This window comes from Protomyctophum parallelum (assembly GCF_964188405.1).
Source record: "Protomyctophum parallelum genome assembly, chromosome: 10".
In the NCBI taxonomy this organism is placed as follows: Eukaryota; Metazoa; Chordata; class Actinopteri; order Myctophiformes; family Myctophidae; genus Protomyctophum; species Protomyctophum parallelum.
Window position 1 is genome coordinate 7674290 of NC_139704.1, and position 24020 is coordinate 7698309.

Consider the following 24020-nt stretch of genomic DNA (forward strand, 5'->3'; position numbering starts at 1 on the left):
AATGCCGATAATAATTTAACTCTTGACTTTAAGTCAAGATCTAATAAAGGTCCATTTGGTTACCAACTCTCCATCATTTAGCTTGGGGACCACCTGGAAGCCCCTCAGGGACCACTGGTGGTCCCCCGGAGACCACTGGTTGAAAACCACTGCCTAATTGTAAAATGTTAATATCCCCACAGGACGTCCTCTCTCTGGCAGAAGCAAGGCTGTCTCACACTTCCTCCGTATCCGTGTGCCGCAAACTCTCCTCTCTCGGACGACGGGTGCTCTCACTGGAGTCCGTCGCAGCCTGTCAAGGTCGGCTCATAACTTATCTTCAGGGGAGAAAAAAACACCTAACTCCAAAATGCTAGTTTTTCTGGAAATGAAGAAAACCGTATATTTTTAAAACAAAGCAATACAGCTTAATCAAAGTTGGTGTTGTGACTTTATATCATTGTCAATTACTTGCATGAGAGGTGGTGGCAGTTTGAGGGTCCAATGGCGTTAAGAGGTTTTGTCTGAAGCACTTTTTAATACTCTCGTTATAACCAACACACAGACGTAAAGATGTGTTCAATGGCATTGATTTATGGAGAGAGAAAAATAAAAATAAAAAACCCTCAAAAAATGGAGTTGGGTGGTTTCTTCCCAACAGCGATGATACATCTCTGTGTGGTTAAAACATGTCCTCTGCTGTGATGTCTCGTGGCGCTAATTATCCTCCGTGTTTGAGCACAGATGGAAAGGAAGTCTCGTGGGAGGCGAGATGGCAGCATCCCAAAACCAGATGCCCGCTCAACCGAACGAGCTCGCCGGCGGACGGCACCGCCGGCGACGACCCGGGCACCAACGACACCGCCAACGGCCTCTCCCGCCAGCCCATGTGTGGGGCCTGGGACTCCTCCCTATGGGCCGAGGACAGCGGCGAAGGAGGAGGAGGAGACGTCGCCGTGGCCCTCGGAGACGGCGAGTTGGACTACCGATCCCAGAGCAACTCTCCGGTGAGGAGGCGCGCCGAGCAGAGGTTGGCCAGGGCGAGGGGCGTCCTGAATCGCTCCTGCTCCATGCCCGACTCCAACAATCCCCCGCCGGCGCTCTGCCCCGACATCAGCGTGCACGTGACCGACCTCACGGAGATAGGGGCGGACGAACGCTCCGCCGCCACCGGCACGTCTGCCGTCGCCGTGTGGGGCGAAAGTCTCCGTCGATTCACCCGGGGCGTGTCCTGTGATTCTTACGACGACAGCAGCAGGACCGGCGGTGGCGGCGACTGCCCGAGTGTTCTGCTGTACACTTCATGGCGAGGGAAGGAGGATACCGAGGAGTCTGGATGTAGAGCCAGAGGACCAGAGACTCGGCCGTGTGGCGAGGACTCCGGAGGATGTGGGAGAGAATCAGAGACTCGGACGTGTAGCGAGGACTCTGGAGGATGTCGGAGAGAATCAGAGACTCGGACGTGTAGCGAGGTCTCTGGAGGATGTCGGAGAGAATCAGAGACTCGGACGTGTAGCGAAAGTGAAGAGCGATCTGCCTCGGACTCGGCGTCCCCCTGCACGTCCTGTCGAGAGCGCGGAGTGGACCACGACTGTGTCGACGATGATGACCAGGAGGGTTCGCTGAGCAACAGCCTCTGCAGCCTCAACAACCACATGACCAAAAGCATGCTGTGCCTCAACGAAGAGTCTCAGGACGAGGTTCAGTGCTCCACTGGCTTTATTCATTTGTTTTTTATATTGCTGTAGTTTCCATTGAAGCAGATGTACACATCAGACAGGTTATTTTTACCGGTGTATACTATATATATACGGCGAATAGCAAAAAAGATTGTCCATCTACATTAGCTCACAGTGAGTGCTTGTAGATCTGCTATTTTCCAATTCTTTTTAAAATAATGTTAGGATATTCTTTTCTTACAAAAATAGTCAGTGGAGCAATTGAGTGCACACTACAGATTGACCTCTCTCTGTGCTTCTATTCCTCGTGGTCCAGTGGATCTCTCTCAGAGAGCTGCTGGTGCTGTCTGGACGCAGGCTGACGGTCAACGAGCTCTGGGCGTTGTGTTACACTTGCCTCGCCACGCTGCAGACCTATATCGACTTCCCAAGTGAGTAGAGCACGTCCTGCTGAGCAGTGTTGTTTTCGCCGACTAAAACTAAGATGAAAAATGTTCGACGACTACCTTTTTTTCACTGACGAAAACTAAATGGAAACTACATGAAAACTAACCTACGATGACTAAAACTGAGACTAAATATACTGACAATTTCGTCAACAAATAAAAACTAGACTAAAATGTTAGGAAGTGACTAGTAGACAAAAGATCCAGTATAAGTCATTTTTCACTTGGTTGTGCTGCGACACATTGTGAACTTGTAGATAAGCTATTTTCAGCAAGTGTAAAATCAGTCATTACGACAGCATCAAGCAAAACACATTTTAGTCGACTAAAACAACTGTAGATTTAGTCGACTAAAATCGTATGACATTTAGTCGACTAAAACTAGACTAACTAAAACTAGACTAACACTAACTAAAATGTGACTAAAACATATGAGAACTATTCAAAAGACTAAAATCAAATTTTGCTGTCAAAAACATAACTTCCTATTTCAGATCAAAGACTACACATACCTATACCAGAGTTACCTTTTAGTAACTTTGGAGGGAGAGTTCATGTTTGCTTCTAAAACGGGTAGTCCCAATACTTGATTCTGATTGGCTGGTTACCGTCACGTGGTCACCGTCACTGTCACCGTCACTGGCTGGGGGGTAGAAGACCCTCGGCTGCGCCTCGGGTCTGCCTACACCCCCAGCCAGTGTAAAATACCCGGTAACCTGAGACCTCTCGTGGCTTATTGCTTAATTTAACACCATCTTGTCTCTTTTCTAACAGCCTATATTTGCCTCGACACAGTGTATGTTGGTTGCGAAGGAGAAGTGCTTTTCCTGAAACCCAAAAATATAGGTAAAGACTTTCTTATTATGTACTTTTATAATTGACCACCGCCTGAGGTCTTCCTTTACATTACAAGTACAACACATCTTTCTATTCTTCAGTGCTCAGCAGCAATGAGTTCGGCAAAAGCACTCTAGTTATTGTAACGGAAGATTCAAAGTCGTTGGCTTCAATTCTTAAATACTTTATTGTATTTATTGCAGGCTCCCGTGATGCATTTTATCTTGCTCCTGAATATCAAGAACATGGAATCCTAACAGAAAAGGTTTATAAAAACTCAACTCCTGGCTTTTAAAAATAAATAAAAGGTCATTCCAATAATTAGTTTTTTGTATTTCTATGAGAGCTTGTTTCTCTTTGTGTTTTTCTGCCTTGGCCCAGGCTTGTGTGTACGCAGTGGCTGCTATCCTCTGGGCCACAGCCAAGTTCAGTTTATCACCTCATCAGAAGCTGGCCATGCCTCGTAAACTGAAGAGACTATTGCTTGAGATGGCCAAGAGAACACCCATCGAGAGGCCCTCCATTGTTATGGCGAAGAAGGTATAGCATCTGTTCTGTTAGCCACTTCACTTTACTTCACAGGCGTGTGCATGTTCTCCTGTGCAACAACAGCAACGTGGAAATGTGTTATTCTAAAACGGGTAGTCCCAATACTTGATTCTGATTGGCTGGTTTCTGATTAGACCTAGGGGTTACATGGGTGGCATTGTAACTAGACAGCAAGCGCCTCCTATTCCCGGCTGGCTTGACTGCATGGCCGAGTAAACAAGGAAGTGGGGCACACTCTGGTGGGCGGAAAGTGTAACTACTTTAGTGAATTAGGAACAGTTTTATGATGTTATTAATTGCTGTTTGTAAGCGTTTCAGAAAAGCAATAAGCCACGCGAGGTCCGAGGGTACCGTTTATTTTATAATGGAGAGTCTCCAACCCTCCGCTGCGCGTCGTGTCTCACCACGCCTCTCAGCCATTATAAAATACACGGTAACATCACCCCTCTCGTGGCTTATTGCTTCATTCTACAACGTTGGCGACTTCACATCACAAATAAATAAATCATTGGTAATGCTGGCTATATCTTAAGTATCCTAAATTATTACAAACTGTGTCTCTCATTGTGGAACAAAATCCTTATGTGGGTATGAAATTAAACGTGAAAGGAGAGGTGTCTCTCTCTCTGTGTGTGCGCGTGCATGTGCGTGTGTGTGTGTGTGTGTGTGTGTGTGTGTGTGTGTGTGTGTGTGATCAACTGATCATGTGTGAACTGTGAAGTGTACATGGTGTTTTGCTGTCTTTGTGTCGTAGATCTGTGGTGATTACTTGTCACGTCAAGGGACCAACGCTGAAGCTGTGTGGTCCAAACTCATCAATAGGGTTCACCAGGTAAGCCTCCTCGAAATGTGCTATACCCACTGTAGCTATAAGCAATAAATATGTCAACATTTTAATGACCTTATTTATTTATTGTTTTGGTAGTCAGACAGCCAGCAATGAGTAAAACGCTCCCAGAAAATGTGTCTATATATGACACATCTAGGGGCCACAATCTGCATTCAAAGATTTTCCTAGAAGCTTTGTCATTGGTCAAAATAACCCTGACGAAATGACTAACCAATCAGACAGGCAAATCGACCAATGACAAAGCTTCTAGGAAAATCTTTGAATGCAGATCGCGGCCGCTAGACTAAATTTTTTGTCTGGCTGTCTGAATACCAAAACAAGAAGAGAAAAGGTCATTAAGATGTTGACATATTATTGCTTATAGCTACTTTAAGGTTGCATTCTGGAGGGACTGTTGAAGACAGACCTATAGCTAGCTGATCTGCCTTTGCTTTTAGCCACTGTCCAGATGGACTGATGAGGAGAATGGACTGGACACTGAGCGGAGGCCATTGGGGGAATCGGCACATATCAACGGTGGTAAGAAGCATCAACTTTCATAAAGATGACCCTCATGCAATACTGAAAGTGAAAAAAAAAGTTTAATGACGTTTACAACTAATCAAAATTTTCCCGGGGCAATTAAGCCATATATATTGAAATGTACGACAAATAGCTGATCTGCAAACTCCCAACATGGCGCATCGCAACGTGTTGTGAGCTTGAAGATTTACGCTATTAAAAAAAAGTAACTAAGGGAAAAAACTAAAAGGTGAACATTTGCACAAAATAAGGACACTAGGGTCAATGTGGTGAAAAAGGTTCTTCAACATTTTTTTTCCATTTTAACCTCGTTTTGGATTTACTGAAGTGCAAATTGACTACCTTTATTTCAGTGACATTTTCCAGTGTGCATTGCATGAGACAATATCACCGATATTGTAACTGCCATTGTTGTGACTGTGTGTATTAGGCTTTATGCCGATGGCCACTGAGAGCCGTCTGGCTCCTATGCCTGGCCCTATTCCCCACAGCTATGCAGTCAGAGAAGGACTCATACTCCCAGAGGCCTTCACTTCCATCGCCACACACTTCACCCCCATCATCTTGACCAATGAGGAGGACTCGGGGGAGGAGACCCCACTATCCGAGGCTGCCACTGAGGGGTATGTGCTGTTCACTTTAAGCTTGTGGCCTGACGTCGAAATAAAATGAAATGTCTTCTAAATCCTGACAGTTTTCTGAAATACCTTCATGGTTCTGTATCAGTGGTGCTCAATATTTCATGTCAAGGCCCCCAAAAATCATAAAGTATTTGGCCGCGGACCCCCATCTGAAAATATGTTATTCCAGGAACCCCTCAGAAGCAAAGATTTGAGTTAAAAGTGTTCACTCTGGCCCAGGCCGTAGCGTAACGGTCTGGGCACCGGACTGGTGATCCAGTCGCGGTGTGCCGCGGGTTCGACTCCCGGACCCGACACGGCCTTTACCGCATGTCATCCCCCCATCTCTCTCCCGTTTCCTGTCAGCCTACTGTCTGTCCCTTAAAAAATCAATAAAGGCGTAAGCCGCAAAAAAATATCTGAAAAAAAAAAAAAAAAAGCGTTCACTCTGAAAGAATATATTAAAAGATTTGTGCGCAATTTTCACGATAAAAAAGAAATAGCACACCTACAAGCTCGTAGCGTGGCACTCGGTGCCGCGCTATGAGCTTGTAGATCTGCTATTTTTCAATATCTAAAGTATAACATAATGCTTAAAACACCAAAAGGGGTTCCCGCCCAGAATGGGTTAACAGTTTGTGTGCTTTCATTAACCACTTGAGTTGAACCTTAAAAAAATCGCTATTCTAGGAGCAATTTATTCGCCAAAAAATAGCTAGTTTTCTAAAACCAACCCAACAGGAACAAGGAAGTGTCCTACTCCTAGTATCTAGAGCCCTTGGGAATCTGGTCAACTAACAATAGGGTTTAAGTGGTTAATATAATAATAATTGATCTTAACTAAAAGAGTGCTTTTGTAAAAGATGACACATGAAATCAAAAACCATAGGCTGAGAATGCGGCCCAGTCAAACTAAAGTGAACTTATAGAGTAAATCTAAAGACAGTATGAGGGCTGAAGAAAATGAATATTATTGAGATTGTGTGTTCTGTATCTGCTGTGACACCCTGAATTTCCCCCCGTGGGTTAAGTGTTATCAACAAATCAATTGTGTTTCTAGGGCTGTGCATGAATTTGCAAGAAGCAGCGGCAGCCAACACATGCAGGTAACAGGCCTGGATTTCACAGCAGCACACTTTGAGGACCCAACGACGCTCACACGACCTGACACAGACTCACGCTCAGTTCGGCCGGACCTCCCCTCTCATCATCATCATCATCATCATCATCACGGGGGAGTGAGCACCACCAGCACATCCACAGCCTTGAGCGACAGGACACTGGTCAACTCTCCTCTCACACCCTCTAGCGACAGGACACTGGTCAACTCTCCTCTCACATCCTCTAGTGACAGGACACTGGTCAACTCTCCTCTCACACCCACAGCCTCTAGTGACAGGACACTGGTCAACTCTCCTCTCACATCCTCTAGTGACAGGACACTGGTCAACTCTCCTCTCACATCCACAGCCTCTAGTGACAGGACACTGGTCAACTCTCCTCTCACACCCTCTAGCGACAGGACACTGGTCAACTCTCCTTACACATCCACAGCCTCTAGTGACAGGACACTGGTCAACTCTCCTCTCACACCCTCTAGCGACAGGACACTGGTCAACTCTCCTTACACATCCACAGCCTCTAGAGACAGGACACTGGTCAACTCTCCTCTCACATCCACAGCCTCTAGTGACAGGACACTGGTCAACTCTCCTTACACATCCACAGCCTCTAGAGACAGGACACTGGTCAACTCTCCTCTCACACCCACAGCCTGGCCCTCTAGCGACAGGACACTGGTCAACTCTCCTCTCACGTCCCCCGACGAAGCCAAGCAGGGCTCCAGAGTTTCGCATCCTCCGCTGTCATCCGCTCCTCTCAACGGCTGCAGTCTTGTCAACAATTACCTGCTACGCCAGGACCCCGTGACTGGACACCTTACCCTTGTGCCGGTCCAGATCGCCACGCCAGAATCCATCCCCAGGTTAGAGTTGACTCTGCCCCTGATCACAAGCTCTGTCCAGGGTTGTTGTGCCACGCACACAAGGGGCAACAACGGCCTGTCGGTTGACTGCGTGGCTGTTTCTTTGAGTCCCACCACACAGCAGCTTTTGAGATCGCCTCCCTATTGTGCCAACGGTAGCTCTATCACACACAGCAGAAAGCCAGAGCATGCCGTGCACCTCACCCACAATGGGAGAGGTGATCCCTGCAGAGACGCATGCCCTTCAGAACTCCACAGATCCAATGATGTCCATCCAGCCCTACAAGAGGTGATTGACCTGCTCAGGGGAGAGTTTGCCTTTGATGGTTATTTGGAGGATGGAGCAGAGGACCTGGCTATGGGTATGTATACCTTCACCAACAATGATTCCCCCAGTTTCACATGGATTAGTCCGACGATTGAACGTTTATCTCTGTGACCACAATCTACACAGTCTAAAATTCCTCTGTGTACAAATGGAACCAGATGGACTCATAAGGGTCCATTTGTTTCCATTTGGACAACTATCAATCATTTACCATCATCTACCCCCCCCCCCCCCCCCAGGGGTCCCTGAGACTAAAATTGAGAACCATTGCCTTAGAAAAACTAGATCCTGTATAGTGTACACTATAACCGTCTTATAACATCATTCCTTTTGTTGTTTTGATTTGATTAGATACACGGCAAATTATTGAGTGCAATAATTGACCTGTATTTTTAGCAAATGGGCCTTTGTGTTTCTCTGTTCCGAGGGGAGTACATCTTCTCTTTGAAGGACCTGCAGTACCAGACGTTTGCCAGCGTTGTCAAGGAGAGGTTCAATGGTCTGTACTGGGAAGAGGACCTGCTGGGTGTACTGCACTGCCTGGTCAACTACAGCCCATCCACGCTGTGAGTAGCTCTTCCTACAACCCAGTGTCCAAAACCGATGAGCTTTTGTTGAAGGTACCAAAAACTACTACTAAATTGGGAGATACTGCCTTCAGGATGTATGCTCCACATTTATGGAATGATTGTCAAGACAAATTGAAGTTGAATGTCCTTGTACTATTTTGTACTATTTTTAAAAGACTAACTTTTTAACTGACCTCACACTAGAGGAAGGCATACTGTATGCACCTGCTTTTTGTAATATTTGGTTATAAGGTTTTGTTTCTGTGTGTATGTGTTTGTGTATTATATATTTTGTACTGTGTGTCCATGTCATGTATGTAAATCATTGCTGTAAATTGTCTTGTTTGTATACAGGGCACCATTGAAAAAGAGACCCTGGTCTCAATTGGTTTCCCCTGAAATAAAGGTTTCAATCAATTGCTGCAAATGCAACACCGTCAAGGCGTCAACACACTGCTCTCTGGGGCACCAGTCGGTAGCGCTGTGGCCTCACTGGGTTCCATTATCTTGCATATCTCTCCTCCACCTGTCCTTGGTGTCCTGTCTCTCTAATATACTTTCCTTTCTAAGAAATAAAGCATAGAAAATGCACGTCCACTCTTGCGTAGTGATATAAATGAAGCTGAAATGATTCATGCGTGGTCAATGTTTTGAAGCAAAATGTAACTACCACATTCACAAAAACGGCGGAAAAAGAAAGGTGGAAAGAATGATTATGATATGATTAATGAATCTACCGTGTGACCTGGTGCAGTGTCCGAATAATTACCCTACTTTGAACAGACAATATCCTATTCCTTTATGTATATCCAAGGAGGAGGAAGGCGCTTATTCTTAGTATTTGACACTTATGGTGCTTCAGTCACACTGGTAAATGACCTATCCTCCTACACATACTTACATGCACCTCAAAATAGCGTTCACGCTGCACGCACTTCATGCAAAACTTCACTCGCAAGCTAGAATGGTCCCTATGGCAACCTTGCCTGTGAAGTGTGCTTTCGTTGGTGCTGAGGGGATCGGCCAAAGCACCGCTGAAGAGACATGTATTCAAAGCCCGGTCTTCACTGTCGCGGGGAAACCTTGTACATTAAAAAGCCCTACTTTTCAGGAAATGGAAAGAGGAGCCAGTGTTCCAAATGGATCCAATATAGTTATTATGAATGAATTGCATTTTTATAGCGCTTTCTCTTTCTTTTTTAAGATTCGTTTTTTTGGCTTTTCTGCCTTTATCGATAGTTACAAGTGAAGACAGGAAAGAGGGAGAGAGAGAGAGACGGGGAGAGACATGCAGCAAAGGTCGCCATAACGGGACTCGTCTCGAACACGCGATTCGCTGTCAGTCCAGAGCCTATATGTGGCATGCGCCTGGACCACTAGGCCAACGGACGCCATATAGCGCTTTTTCAAGTGCTCAAATCGCTTACAATGATTCATTCATTCATACATTGGGGAGGTGAAGCGGTGAACAGTCGACACCAGCGTCCTCACTTCCCACATTCACACACCAATGGTGGCAAGCTCACACCGACCAACTCATTGGAGGCAATGTGGGGTTCAGTGTCCTGCTCAAGAACTTGTGGAGAGGAGGAGACGGGATTTGAACTGCCAACCCAGGGATCATTGCTCTACCTGCTCTACCTCCCCAGCCACAGCCACCCTTATTCTCACAAGCTCTTTTTGATTCGCAGTTTCTTTGGTACATTATTTACAAAACCCACAGACACATTATGGGACACGTTGTACTTGTGAGCTTGTAGATTGTTTATTTTGTCTAATTGTGTGTGAAACAGTAGTGTGACGACGAAGCAGGGCTTCATTACGGGGGGGGGGGGGGGGACTACTACGTTGAAATATGGAGATACAAGGTTTCTCTCCGACAGCGAAGACACACTCCCAATTAGCCGTGAGGAGCCTTAAGTGTATGATTGAACAATCTGGCCATTTGCACGTCATGCCTGCACGCTCTGCTTCCCCCCACGGGTCTACTCATGAAGAAGGGAAATCTCAATCTGCTGTGGCTGTAGTATTAGTGGAGACGTCAGAGGTTTGGAGAGACGGATATATACACTTGAGTTGTTGTTGTTTTTCCCTCCTTCACAGCTCCATATGAGAGCTTGGGGGGGGGGGGGGGGGGGTTAATCCCTTTAGTCAGAGTTGGACTAGCTTTGTACCACTGCTGCGCAGCAAAGGACTCTCTCTTGTGGGGGATACTCCAACGCCAGTGATGAATAATTTAAGGATTGTTGTGTGTGTGGTTAGTGAGGGGGAGAGTCGTGACTCAATTTATTCTCCATTGACTTACAAGATGTCAGAATTGTTGTCTTTGGCGCGCAAAGTTTGACTTTCATAATGATTTCCCCCCCAGGCTGTTTGTTTCTGTTGTGGTTTTTCACTTTGGACCAGAGAGAGATGTGTATATTATGCTGTATCTCACTGGGCTGTCTGTCTCTTGTTATCTCTCATGTTTGGTTGTTAACTACATCCAGTAAGACATATTTTATACTTTGCAAAAACCAACCGTGTGTGTGTGTGTGTGTGTGTGTGTGTGTGTGTGTGTGTGTGTGTGTGTGTGTGTGCCACTGTGGGCCACTTCTAAATACCATCTCAGAGCTGGGCTATAGGTGCAGACTATTTGTGTTTATATTCGGCAGCCTAGGGCATTATACCCACAGACTGCTTGTTAGAGAGTTCCAACAACTTGGGATGCTCAAAAAGGAGGCAAAAAGGCTGGTGGTAAAGTACTGTAGTGTCTCTGCTATAATTGGCAGCCGCCACATATGGCGGAGACGCTGCTGCTTATACCCATAGATAGATGCTGAGTGACATGCCTGTTGTACCATGAAAACACATGTAACTCTACTGCACCTTTACTATTTGTGTCCTTGTATGCATCTCCTTTGTGTGGTCATAAATAAATGGTTAAAATATGTGTGTGTGTGATCTGCAGGGGCTCTAATGAGCAGCCTCCATCAAAGGGTCTCCAAAGGGCAGCCGCCACCACCACCACCACCACCGCACCCTCGACAGCCACTATCTGGACGGGGGTCAACAAGGTGCACCTGCACAGGCGTCCGCTGGACCTGAATGGAAACGTCCACGTTGTTGTTCCTGGTCAACCCGCTGCTGCTGAACGAGCACAGGAAAGAAGGAGCGAGGGCCAGAAGCCTGGTGGTCTTAATGGGAAATATGGTGGGAAAAACGGTGAAGAGAGATCAGAAGAGAATCAGAACCATGTCTGCCCAGGTGAGAGACAGACTGTCTTAACACCATCACTGTTGTTCTTAACCCATTTAGACCCGAGGACGATTCTACAAATGCCTTCTAAATCCGGACAGTTTTCTGAAAAATAGCAGACCTACAAGCTTGTAGCGCGGTAGATCTGCTATTTTTCAATAGCTAAAGTATAATATAATGCTTAAAACACCAAAAGGGTTTCCCGCCCAAAGTGGGTTAAGACCTGGAACGCATCTGTGTTGCCGTAGTTTTTTAACCACTTTAACCATTATTTTAAACATTAGCTGATGAAAAATAGCTAAAGTACTAATTACAAGCTCGTAGCACTCAAAACTGTCAGGATTTAGGAGACATTTTGTAGAATCTGGCCTCAGGTCTTAATACCATACTAATAACTGTTGATGTTATGAGTGGCAGTGTGCAGACTGCTTGGACGGTGTACTCGAAACATGCAGCTGTGAAGTTTCAACGCGTTCCACTTTGGCTGTGGGTTGGTATGGCCTTGACTGACTGTTGGCCGTAGGTTGGAGGGTTGGTACGGCGTTGACTGACTGTTGGATGCGCTTCTTAAGATCGCAACACATTCAAGAATGTCCAAGTCCTGCTGTCGAGGCTGCAAAGATCCTCTCGTAAGACGGGCGTTGTCGTGGAAACAGGAATTAACTTCCGTCCAAAGGCTTGCGTGCTTGTGTGACTGACACACACACACACACACACACACACACACACACAGCGTCTCCATCCCAGACAGAGTAGACCATTCGGTGTTGGGTTTTGAGTCTCACTTAACGACTTAAACCCTATACTTCTATAAATAGTGACGCAATGTGAGCTTGTACATCTGCTGGTTTTGCCAAATGTTTACCTATTTGGGCCGACTATTTTTGCAGAACGTTCCTCAATTGTGAACCAAAATAGCAACGCTAGGGTTCATCGATTCTGTTCGCGGGTTAAGGTAACAAGTAGGGGTGGGACGATTCACTTACTTATCTCCCGATTCGATATCCATACCTATAGGGTGCCGATTCCATTTAGATTGCGATTATTAATTATATTGCAATTCAATATCGCGATTTTGCCCCCCAAGTTACTTTTCTTTTCTCATACACTTCAATGCAGCCAGATAAACTCAGTCAGTCTTACTGTCACGAAGGAAAAAAACGTGGCAGTTAAAATCGCAATATTTGAGTGAATCAATTTATTTTGCCCACGACTAGTAACAACAACGTTAGCAACTACTGCTAATAGACATAATGTAAAATCTACAGAATGATCCAGCCTTCACTGAGTCAACTCCCAACGCTCTGCCTCCCTCCCTCCGTCTCTCCCTCCTCAGCAATATTTGGTTTTCCTCATGCACCCACTTCAGTCTCTCTCTCTCTCTCTCTCTCTCTCTCTCTCTCTCTCTCTCTCTCTCTCTCTCTCTCTCTCTCTCTCTCATTAATTCTCTCTCCGTTGCTCTCCCTGTCCTGTGGTCTCTAGGGGTGAGGGCTGCCAGTGGTGAGCTCTCGGGTAGTGGCGGGGTCATCATGGATCGCCCTGCGGGGGGAGACGATGAAAGCCCCTCTGAAGCCGATGACTCGCCGTTGGGAACAGAGAGGAGGGGGGGCCACAACGAGGGCCAGATGAGCTCGGAGGACATGGAGGATAGCGACTCTTTGCTCTCAGAGAGACTCCTAACATCCCCCGGATCCCGATCGCCCGGGGAAACCGCCATGGGCTTCGGCAGCCCGCGCTCATGGGCCCTGGCCTTCTATGGAGAAGACTGCTTCAGTGCGGAGGTGATTCAGTACGCTCTGAATCTGGGCCAGCACTCGGAAACGCCCTGCCTGGACCTGAAGATGCAGGTAGGGTCAGTGGTTTTCCAACCCTTTTCATGTCGAGGTCCATTATTCATTCGGCATTTGAGCTGCCGTTTGATAAGATTGATTTACCCTGGAAGACTTATAGAATATGTTGTTGTCGTTTGGTTAATATTTTGGCCTACAGCAATTCCATGCTGTATATTTGATGTTAATTGTTACCGTAGGAGAGATAACAGGCAAACGTTGATCAAAATAACAATTCTTTTACATTATCTAATTGTGCAGATGTTTAACAATAATTTAACTCACATATTGATTTATTTTAAACACGTAGAATGAAACCAAATGGACAGATAATGGACAGTCAATTTGGTAACATTTGTAACTGATTACAGTAGTACACATAAGTTTTGTTTCTACAGCTATTCAACGTAACTGATAATTGAAGCAACACTGTTATTGTTGTTGACATTTTGAAATTACTTGAATTCCCCATGGCTGGTTGGAAATATGCAGTTGTTGGGAACTTGGCATATTTTCTTTATTATCACAATTTCATTCCCAATGTTATTTACTACAGTAGGAACAATTAGATATTCAAATTAAGTCCACTTCTTAGTTCATTTTTACCATTTACAAGAATGATATTCAAATCTGGTACAAAGTAGGCCACGGTCAGGCTTTGGGGTAAATAGGAACGAGAGATGTGGGGTTGAGGGGATTTAAGGTAATTTGCACATTATTTTCTCTCAACTTGATTTGAATGGTAATGTGTTGAACTTAGCCTGTGGCAGCAGAGGTTGTTATGATTTATAATAGAATATTAATGAAGTCTTTGTGTGTGTGTTAGTGCAACTTGGATAGGGCTGTTATGAGCTCCATCACAGCCCGTCACACTGGAGGGCCAGGAATGACGTCAACCCTGACCCTTTACTGACCAGGGGTGTCCAAAGTTCAGCCCGCGGGCCAAATGCGGCGCAAGGACACATTTTATACGGCTTCATCATTCCTAAATTGTATATTAAACACAGCCCGCCAGCAATGTCAAACAAGAATATTTTCCCAGAGTATAATTTGTCAGGATACCTTGTTCCCTGTTGTCTCATTCTGAAAGGGTCAAAGAAAGGCTATTACCTTGTTGCACGTCTGGTTACATTTGGCAATGTGAAATGATAAGGCTGAAAAATAGAGTTATTTTGTGTTTTGTTCAGAGCACACACCTAATCCATATGCATATCGCTTCCCCACAACTGCCATATTTACTGTACAAATATTACTTCTGTCAGACACACTGTTATTGCGCAAACCTTCGCTGTGGTGCAAATTACATCACACATTCCTCATTACCCGCCCCCCTCCCCTTTTCACTGCACCCACACACATACACACACGCACGCGCACACACACACACGCGCACGCGCACACATGGCGCAGCAGTACGGTACAGCACAGTACAGTACAGTATGGTACCCTATATTTAGTTTTGATTGAGTGAAGAAAAGGTAGTCGACAAACATTTTTTCGTCATAGTTTTAGTCGAAGAAATCAACACACTGTACAGCATGTGGCTTCTTTCAATGACAACAAATTCACAAGATTTTGGTTAATTGCTTGAGTTTGAATTCACCTCTTCTACAGGAGCTACAACAACAACTGACCATCGAGACCAGGAATCTGAGGAAGACTAGAAACTTCTACCAGAAGCTGATCCAACAAGACAGAAAAAACAAAGGTGACTATATTGCATGGTGCCACTGCTACATGATGGCTTAAATTAAAATGAAATGTTAACATTCAGTTGCAGCATGGCAAAATATTTACGAAAACAAATAACGTCAACATAATGTTATTAATCCCAAAAGGTTGTGAGAGCAAACTGATGTCGTCCAAGCTCAAGGCCCAACTGGAAGAGCTGATATCCAGAGTGGACTTCCTGGAGTCTGTGAAGAAATACCTTGAGGTGCAACACAAACCCACCCGCTTCCACCGTTACCAACCCATATTCACCATCAAACCCTATAGCCCCATATGGTCCCTAAATCCCTACGCTCATTCTGGAGATCCGAGATTAGCCGCGTTTCAGAACCTGGTTTGAACGTGGTTTCAACTAGGAACTTTTCTGCACAATGCACATCGTATCCAAAAAGTAAAGGTCCGATAATGAGCTAAATAAAACAAATTTTACTTTATTCCCAGACAAGAAAATCCAAGTTACTGGTTGAAACGAGCAGTCTGAACTGACTTCAGTTGGCGTTATAATACTGTCTCTCCTTGCAAAACATGGCTAAATAAGCATTTAAACACTCGTTTAAACTTGGATTTTCTTGTCCGGGAATAAAGTCAAATTAGTTTCGCTCATTATCGGACCTTTATTATTTGGATACGATGTGCAGAAAAGGGTGAGAAATGTTCTTAGTTGAAACCACGTGCCGGTTCTGAAACGCGGTACAAGGCTAAGACAGTGGGACCTCATTTCGGAGCTACAGAATGCGCATAGGGACTGAGTGAAATTACTGCTGCCGAAGCGAAAACATCGTGAACCTGACGCTATACAACAACTTTGCTTTGTGTTTACTTACTAGAGTTAGGGTTAGTAATTGCGACAATGCGACCGACAACAACAACGTCCCCGCTCCCGTAGTGCCTACTGGCTCCATTGCATGGTCTTGATGAGTAACCTACTGGTTGATGACATTCGAATCCGCAAAAAAACTAGTTCATCCACCTGAATGGGCTGCTTCAGTTCACGCACTTCCTGACAATTGATCTGACGTGACTGGTGTGTTTATGTCCAGATGTTGACGGTGGAACAGTGGGGTTTAGACGTGTCCCAGCTGTCGTCCTTAGCAGCGTGTGGTCCTGGTTCTCTGGAGCTGCGATCCTCTGAAGAAGACCCTGCCGTGCTGAGCTTTGGAACCCACAAAGGGAAGAGGACACTGCAGGCCGGGTCTCCGCTGGGTCTCATGGCGTACCTCTATGCTAGGTATTACTCATATACACTTTGACTGGAAACGCATTGTAGGGAACTAGCCAGACAACTATTCCACAATCTCCGAATGCTATGTAGCAGTCTGGAACTATACACCTCCCGAAGTCTGAGTAATCTTTCAACAGGACTGGTTTGGTCATTGGCTTGGAGCACAAAGTGACATGACAGACAGACAGACAAACCTAGGTAGATAACCAGACCATCACAATCGGCCAGATCCCTCCTACAGTACCAATACACCATCATTGAAATTCCCCTAAATATGTGTAGTTGTGTAACTACAGTACCTACCTACTGTAGCAGAGATGGAGAGAATGAGACATGGTAAATTAGATCAATTATAGATTCAGATGGGTGTCCATCCATCTTCAACCGCTTATCCGTAGTCGAGTCGCAGGGGCAACAGTTCCAGCAGAGAGCTCCATACATCCCACTCCACTACTAAATACAAAGATTATGCGAGTGAACTCCACTCCAGTTAAAAGCAAATAGCTTCAAACATATGAGTGCGACATAAAACCTATCCTTAATCCGGCCATGTCATACTAAGGTGAACATTCCGCAAATTTAGCCGATCTACAAACTCACAACTTGGCGCAATATGATTATGACCCGATTCCCTGTTGGCCATACAGTATATTACGATATAAGCTTCTATATTCCTGAATATTCTGAAGGATCTAATTTTAGCAAGACAATCTTATTGAATACATTTCAGTGACTCCTGACATGAATTTGATATCACAATGTTCTCAAGTGTGTTGATATTATAATGTTCCATCTTGTTGTAGAAATGCAGCTCTGGAAGGTTATGTCCAACACTTCCTGTACACTTATCGTCACTTCTGTACTCCAGAGGAGCTTCTTCAATTCCTAATGGACAGATTCATCAGTTCCTCAAGGTATATATATACTGTATATCTCTCATGAATACACAAAGAAATAGCTGTTCTGAAAACACCCCATTTTTATTGAATGCCATATTAGTGTTGCTCCTACCTCTGGCTGAGCACTCTACTTCTGATGTGTGCTTTGTGTTTGCATGAATTGTGTATCTGTTAAGTTTTGTAAAGCCATCATCCGCGATATATTGTGAGTTTAGGTCGACTATTTTTTACGTCACTGTCGTTCATTGAAGTATGCATCCGTCCATCCATCTTCAACTGCTTATCAGTCGGGTCGCGGAGGCAACAGCTCTACCAGAGAGCTCCAGACATCCCTCTCCACAGCAACATTAGTAACTTCATTCTGGGGGATCCTGAGGTGTTTCCGGCAGATTTTGAGATATAAGCCTTGGCCTGGGGTCTTCTTCCAGCGGGACGTGCATCGAGGACCTCCCTAGTAAAACACTCAATTGAGAAGCATTCTAACCAGATGCCCGAACCAACTTATCTGGCTCCTTTCCAAGCAAAGAAGCAGCGACTCTACTCCGAGTCTCTCGCCGTGACTGAACCCTATCTCTAAGGTAGAATGAAGTATGCATCAGGCTTAACTCAATGCAATGATTCTTCTGTGCCAGAGCTGGTCCAGAGCTGTCAGGAGACGATGCAAAGGTGTTCCGTCGCAGCTTGGCTCTGCTGGAGGCCTGGGTGATGGACTGCAGGCTGGTGGACTTCACACAGCCGTCTGGCCTTCTGACAACACTGGAGAACTTCCTCATCACTCAGGTAACCACACATAGGAGCAGAACTTCCTCATCACTCAGGTATCCACACATAGGAGCAGAACTTCCTCATCACTCAGGTAACCACACATACTGTAGGAGCAGAACTTCATCAATCAGGTAACCACACATAGGAATCCTTTAGTTGACCAAGTGGTCGATGTCCGTGGCTGGCCACATTAACCCTGGCATTCCTATTTTGGGCACATCGATCATTCATTGGATTGAAAATTCTCAGAAACAGCCAAACGCCTATGTTTATTTTATACTCGTTGACTTACAAGTTACAACATATGTAAACTTTGTATGGAAGCTTTTCTGCCTTCATTGATAGTACACAGTGGAGATAGACAGGAAACAGGGAGCAAGCACACAACGCGTCGCGCTGTAAGCTTGTAGAACGCGTTGTGAGCTTGTAGATCTGTTATTTTCAGCAAGTGTGAAATCAGTCATTACGACGGCATCAAGGCCCACCAAAATACATTTTAGTCGTCTAAATCAACTGTAGATTTAGTCGACTAAAATCTTATGACATTTAGTCGACTAGAACTAGACTAACATTAAACATTCCAGTTGACAAAAATGCGACTAAAACTAAATGCAAACTATTCAAGGGACTAATGACTAAAACTAAAATCAAAATTTGCTGCCAAAAACAACACTGCCCTGTACAGGTGGCTCCGCTAGACAGCCGAGGAGGGGACCTTCTCACCAGCCTCCACAGCTCTCCCAGTAAGACGTGGAGGAGCCATCATGGAGGTGAAAGCCTGATCAGCCCAGATGAGGCCGATGACTCCCTGTCTGTCCAGCTGCTATGCGACAAATCGTCCGTCCAGGACCCGGGAAGAAAAGTCAGTGTAATATAATGGTCCGTAATATATGAAAACTACAGCCTGAACCAATAGATCCATCAGTTTGGCCAAAAGCCCAGATATATATTTTTTTCAGTGGTGCAACCACTCCTACAAGCAGCAATGTCCGTGTATGTACCTGTTTACCTGTATGTATAAGTGAGCACGAGTATGTGACTTATTTATACCAGTAGGGGGCACCAGAAACAGAGAGAGGGGTATTGCTGTGCCTGCTAATGAGAGAGAGAGAGAGAGAGAGGGGGGTGTGGGGGGGGGAATTGCACCACTCAGTTCACACAGGTGTGATTTTTTTCTATTGAAAAGTATATATATATATATAGTTTATTGTGAAATGTTCTTTAGTTCATTAGATATTCATTTTATAGTTGTATTCTGTATATAAGATATCAGTGAAAACATTGGTACCTATCCTTTTTTCTCATTGCTGCTGACAACCTTATTGTAAGATCTCTTCACTAGGAAAGACCAAACATCAGACATGGGAACCCTTTAAGATGGTTTATTGAACGAGGGTGGAGAATGGTCATTGCTGTCACGAATGCCATTGCATGGAGTAAGAAGCGGGGTATGGTTGTACAACATAAACATCCATTGCATACAACATGGTGGGCCAACATGGTCGTCTATGAGTGCGCTCTGGCATGCGAAGCATGGGAGCGCAGTATATACGGCCATGCATGGCAGCAAGGTCGTCCATGGGTGCGTATGGTGCGAGGCACAGAAATACGCACGAACATGAACGGCCAGGCTTGGAATACGTAGTGGAGCAGCATACGTAGTGAAGCAGCATGGTCGTCTATGAGTGCTCCTCATGCGAAGCATGGGGAGCGTAGTATAAACGGCCAAGGCTTGGAATACTTAGTGAGGCAGCATGGTCGTCCATGGGTGCATAGAGTGTGAAGCACAGATTACGCACGACATGAACGGCCAAGGCTTGGAATACGTAGTGAAGCAGCATGATCGTCTATGAGTGCGCTCTGACATGCGAGCATGGGACGCGCAGTATAAACGACCAGGCATGGAATACATAGGGAAGCAGCAAGGTCGTCCATGGGTGCGTGTAGTGCGAGGCACAGCATTACGCACGACATGAACGGCCAAGGCTTAGAGAATACATAGTGGGACCCGAGGTTCGAGGGGGCGGACCCGGATACTTTGGCTTAGGGGTCGAGGCGTAGGCCTGAGTGATATAGTAGAAACCCCTTTCTGGAACCTGCGAGTATGGAGAAGGGAGGGAGGGTGGGTTACAAGAAACTGGCACAGGGCACTTTTTGACGGTTGAGTTTAAGTACCCACGGTAATGGGCGACGTAGGAGTGGCCAGGCTAGTTGGAAGTGGGTGAGTGGTGGCATGGTTGGCAAGGGCGGAGTATTGGTTGGCAAGGGAGGAGATGGCAGGCAGGTGGGTTGTCTTCTGCTTGGCCAAACCTCCCGAACCTTAGTTGTTCCAACTCCATTTCACTAGGAAAGACCAAACATCAGACATGGGAACCCTTTAAGATGGTTTATTGAACGAGGGTGGAGAATGGTCATTGCTGTCACGAATGCCATTGCATGGAGTAAGAAGCGGGGTATGGTTGTACAACATAAACATCCATTGCATACAACATGGTGGGCCAACATGGTCGTCTATGAGTGCGCTCTGGCATGCGAAGCATGGGAGCGCAGTATATACGGCCATGCATGGCAGCAAGGTCGTCCATGGGTGCGTATGGTGCGAGGCACAGAAATACGCACGAACATGAACGGCCAGGCTTGGAATACGTAGTGGAGCAGCATACGTAGTGAAGCAGCATGGTCGTCTATGAGTGCTCCTCATGCGAAGCATGGGGAGCGTAGTATAAACGGCCAAGGCTTGGAATACTTAGTGAGGCAGCATGGTCGTCCATGGGTGCATAGAGTGCGAAGCACAGATTACGCACGACATGAACGGCCAAGGCTTGGAATACGTAGTGAAGCAGCATGATCGTCTATGAGTGCGCTCTGACATGCGAGCATGGGACGCGCAGTATAAACGACCAGGCATGGAATACATAGGGAAGCAGCAAGGTCGTCCATGGGTGCGTGTAGTGCGAGGCACAGCATTACGCACGACATGAACGGCCAAGGCTTAGAGAATACATAGTGGGACCCGAGGTTCGAGGGGGCGGACCCGGATACTTTGGCTTAGGGGTCGAGGCGTAGGCCTGAGTGATATAGTAGAAACCCCAAAAGTATCGTTCTAAAGTTACCAGACCCTGGAACGGTGGGCGTCGTGGAGGGCGCGTTGGAGCAGACGTAGCTGTGATGGGCCTGGGAAGACCTTCGGGCCGAGTGTCTGGGTTATGTGGTCGGGAACTCCCTTGTTGGAGCTGTGACGCGGCTCCAGTTCTGGAGGGGTAGCCGAAGGAGTGTTCCGAGGAGAGTCCTGGTCGGCGGGGACCAGGTGGAGGTAGGAATGGAACCAGGAGCGGATGGCGACTGGACCGCTGTTGTTACGAACCCGATGGCGTGCGTGCTGGGCGTGTCGGGTGAGTGAGTGGTTAAAGGGGGCTCATTGGGCTGAGGGAGGTGTTGGAGATGCGGGAACCCAAAGAAAGCGAACAGTGAACTTGGCTTCGAGCGTGGCATTGGTGGGGGGCCTGAATAGCCGGTGCGGAGGATGGAGCTGGTGTGGGTTAAGGTGTGGGGGGTTGGTGTTGGGGAGATAGGTGTTTTGCCTGTTTGTCAGTGCAGATGGGGCGGGAGTGGGAGCCGCCACAGAAGGTGCATATGTGGAGCAATTTGCATGACGACAGGTCGCAGCCTCCCTCGTTGAAATTGTTGCATAGCATTTTGTTGCCGACAAACACCAGCGGGCGGCCGCGCCTGTCTTTGGCCTTGGAGGAGGTGGGGAAGACCTTGCTGGAGGTGGTGACGCTCAGTAGGGGGGGGGGGACGTAGCTGGTTTGGTGTGCGGCGTGGGGGCGGGGCTCTGGAGCTCTGAAGGTGCAGTGGGTGGTGGGATGAGTGGGGCAGTTGCAGAGACTGCATGATTCAGAGGTTTTACCGGCAAAAATCCTGCAGTATAACTCCAGCTCGAGGGAGCCCCAGTAGGTGGTGGTGTTGAAGTGTTGTAGTCTGGAGGCGGCCCTGGCGGAGAATTGACGGTGATACTCGTAAAACAAGCTGCCTCCGAACCGTGTGCAAAGGTCCATGCAGATGTAAAGATGATCGTCCAGTTCTTGGCGGCGGGAGGGGAATGAGGTGCATAGAATGTCTCTGTATATAGAAAATGCTAGTACAAACTCTGTGGGTGTGAGGACGGCGGAAGTGGATGGGGAGAGATCTCGGAGGGTGATGGCGATTCCTCCGAGATCTACTGACCGGTGTTGGGCTGTGCTGGCGGAGGGGCGTATGAGGGATGAGAGGTCGATGTCCGTACCTTGTAGGATCTGTGAACGGAGGTGTGAGGGGACCATGGGGGCGTTGAGAGCGATGGCGGATGGCGGGATGGGTGCTGGCGTTGCTGTGAAGAGGGAGAAGGAGGGGGGGGGGGCGGTGGGGAACGCTGGGTGGGGGGGGAGAGAAGACACGTTGGTGTGTGGGGCGCTAGGTGCTGCTGGGGGAAAACCTGGGATGGCTGGGGGGAACCCTAGGGGGGATGGGGCTTGATAATTGTACTGAAAGGGGGGGTGGAGGTGGGGTGCTGCTGCCTGCTGGAAATGGGGGGGAGGAACGGGTTGGGCATGGGGGAAAGAACCAGGAGGATATAGTAATGGGGAGGTGTGAGGTAGATGGAAAACGCTGGCCGTGTGGGGGGTGGAGAGCGCTGAGGTGGCTGGAGCTCCTTCAGGGGGGGGGGGGGGGGTGGAGAGGGTGGATGTCTGGTGAAACCGGCTGCCTCTGGAAGGTCACGGTGGCTGCGGGATGTTGTGTGGCGGCCTTCCTTGTCCCGCGACGTGGCGGAGCTGCCTGCCGCGCAACAACGCCGCCTCTCGGCCGAGCAGGCGCCTGTTGGTCTTTTCCTGGGCGCGTGACGTCGTGTCGGCGCGACGGACCTGCGACGGCTGGTGGTGTTGTTGTGGTGCTGTTGCTGTTGCTGCGTTGGCCGGTGCGGGTGGTGGTGAGGAGGTTGAAGAGGCTTTGTTTTCTGGCGGTTCTGGTGAATGGTATCCCTTTGGCGGTGAGTGCACGCTGGAGACCGACGACGGTCCAATCCGACATTAGCGTCGGCGCCGAGTCATTCGTGCCGTGCGAGGAGGCGCCGCGGCGGTTTTGCTGGAGAGCTGGGGAGGGAGATGGATCCCCGCGAAACTCCCGGGGTGTCCGGTTGAGATTGGACGCGGCGGGACGAGGAGGTGCCACGGCTGCTGACCTGGAGCCGTGCTGGCTCGGTGGTGTGTCGGGCACGGCATTTGGATCGGCGACATCCTGGTGAGTACCGAGAAAAATGTCGTCGTTCTCCTCGGCGTGAGCAAGAAGCAACATATTGAGATCAGGCACCGCGAGTCCTTGGTCTGACATGTTTGGTTGCTGGTGGTTAGCTGGCTAGGTGGCTAGGTGGCAGAGGAAAATACACGATTTTGTCTCTGGTAACGTGTGGGTGTGCGTGTTTACAAGAAACTGGCACAGGGCACTTTTTGACGGTTGAGTTTAAGTACCCACGGTAATGGGCGACGTAGGAGTGGCCAGGCTAGTTGGAAGTGGGTGAGTGGTGGCATGGTTGGCAAGGGCGGAGTATTGGTTGGCAAGGGAGGAGATGGCAGGCAGGTGGGTTGTCTTCTGCTTGGCCAAACCTCCCGAACCTTAGTTGTTCCAACTCCATTTGTGGCTGACATTTTCACCTTTTTTTCTCCTTTTCTTTTTTTTCTTCACACTAATTGTCATGTATCTTTGTAGTTGTTTCAGTGGAAGATCTCTCGGGTGGTGGAGCCCGCGGTGTCCTTGTCCAAAGAGAAGGCCTTCTCCGTGGCCGCGTTTCTGCCCGTGCCTGCCTACGGCTCCCTGGCGGACGACCACCTGACCAGCGGGTGGCGCCACCGCGCCGATGAGCGCCGCCCCTTCGGCCAGAGTGAATACAGCGCACAGCGGACGGCACAGCAGCTCACACTGTTGCAGCAGGTTAATACAA

The 24020-nt window shown here is 47.4% G+C and overlaps 1 protein-coding gene across 1 annotated transcript in view; it reads left to right on the forward strand.

Annotated features, from left to right (window-relative positions):
* The window catches only part of kndc1 (kinase non-catalytic C-lobe domain containing 1), a 55807-nt gene that overhangs the window by 16984 nt on the left and 14803 nt on the right, over window positions 1-24020 (forward strand). Inside the window, exons 5-24 of the mRNA XM_083774305.1 lie at window positions 183-300; window positions 724-1679; window positions 1975-2089; window positions 2879-2950; window positions 3145-3206; window positions 3323-3481; window positions 4245-4322; window positions 4778-4859; window positions 5293-5485; window positions 6543-7828; window positions 8222-8360; window positions 11314-11609; window positions 13083-13447; window positions 15044-15137; window positions 15268-15365; window positions 16201-16388; window positions 17186-17296; window positions 17914-18061; window positions 18732-18908; window positions 23789-24010. Of these exons, the coding sequence (XP_083630431.1) occupies window positions 183-300; window positions 724-1679; window positions 1975-2089; window positions 2879-2950; window positions 3145-3206; window positions 3323-3481; window positions 4245-4322; window positions 4778-4859; window positions 5293-5485; window positions 6543-7828; window positions 8222-8360; window positions 11314-11609; window positions 13083-13447; window positions 15044-15137; window positions 15268-15365; window positions 16201-16388; window positions 17186-17296; window positions 17914-18061; window positions 18732-18908; window positions 23789-24010 (4959 nt within the window). The remainder of the gene's footprint in view (window positions 1-182; window positions 301-723; window positions 1680-1974; window positions 2090-2878; window positions 2951-3144; window positions 3207-3322; window positions 3482-4244; window positions 4323-4777; window positions 4860-5292; window positions 5486-6542; window positions 7829-8221; window positions 8361-11313; window positions 11610-13082; window positions 13448-15043; window positions 15138-15267; window positions 15366-16200; window positions 16389-17185; window positions 17297-17913; window positions 18062-18731; window positions 18909-23788; window positions 24011-24020) is intronic.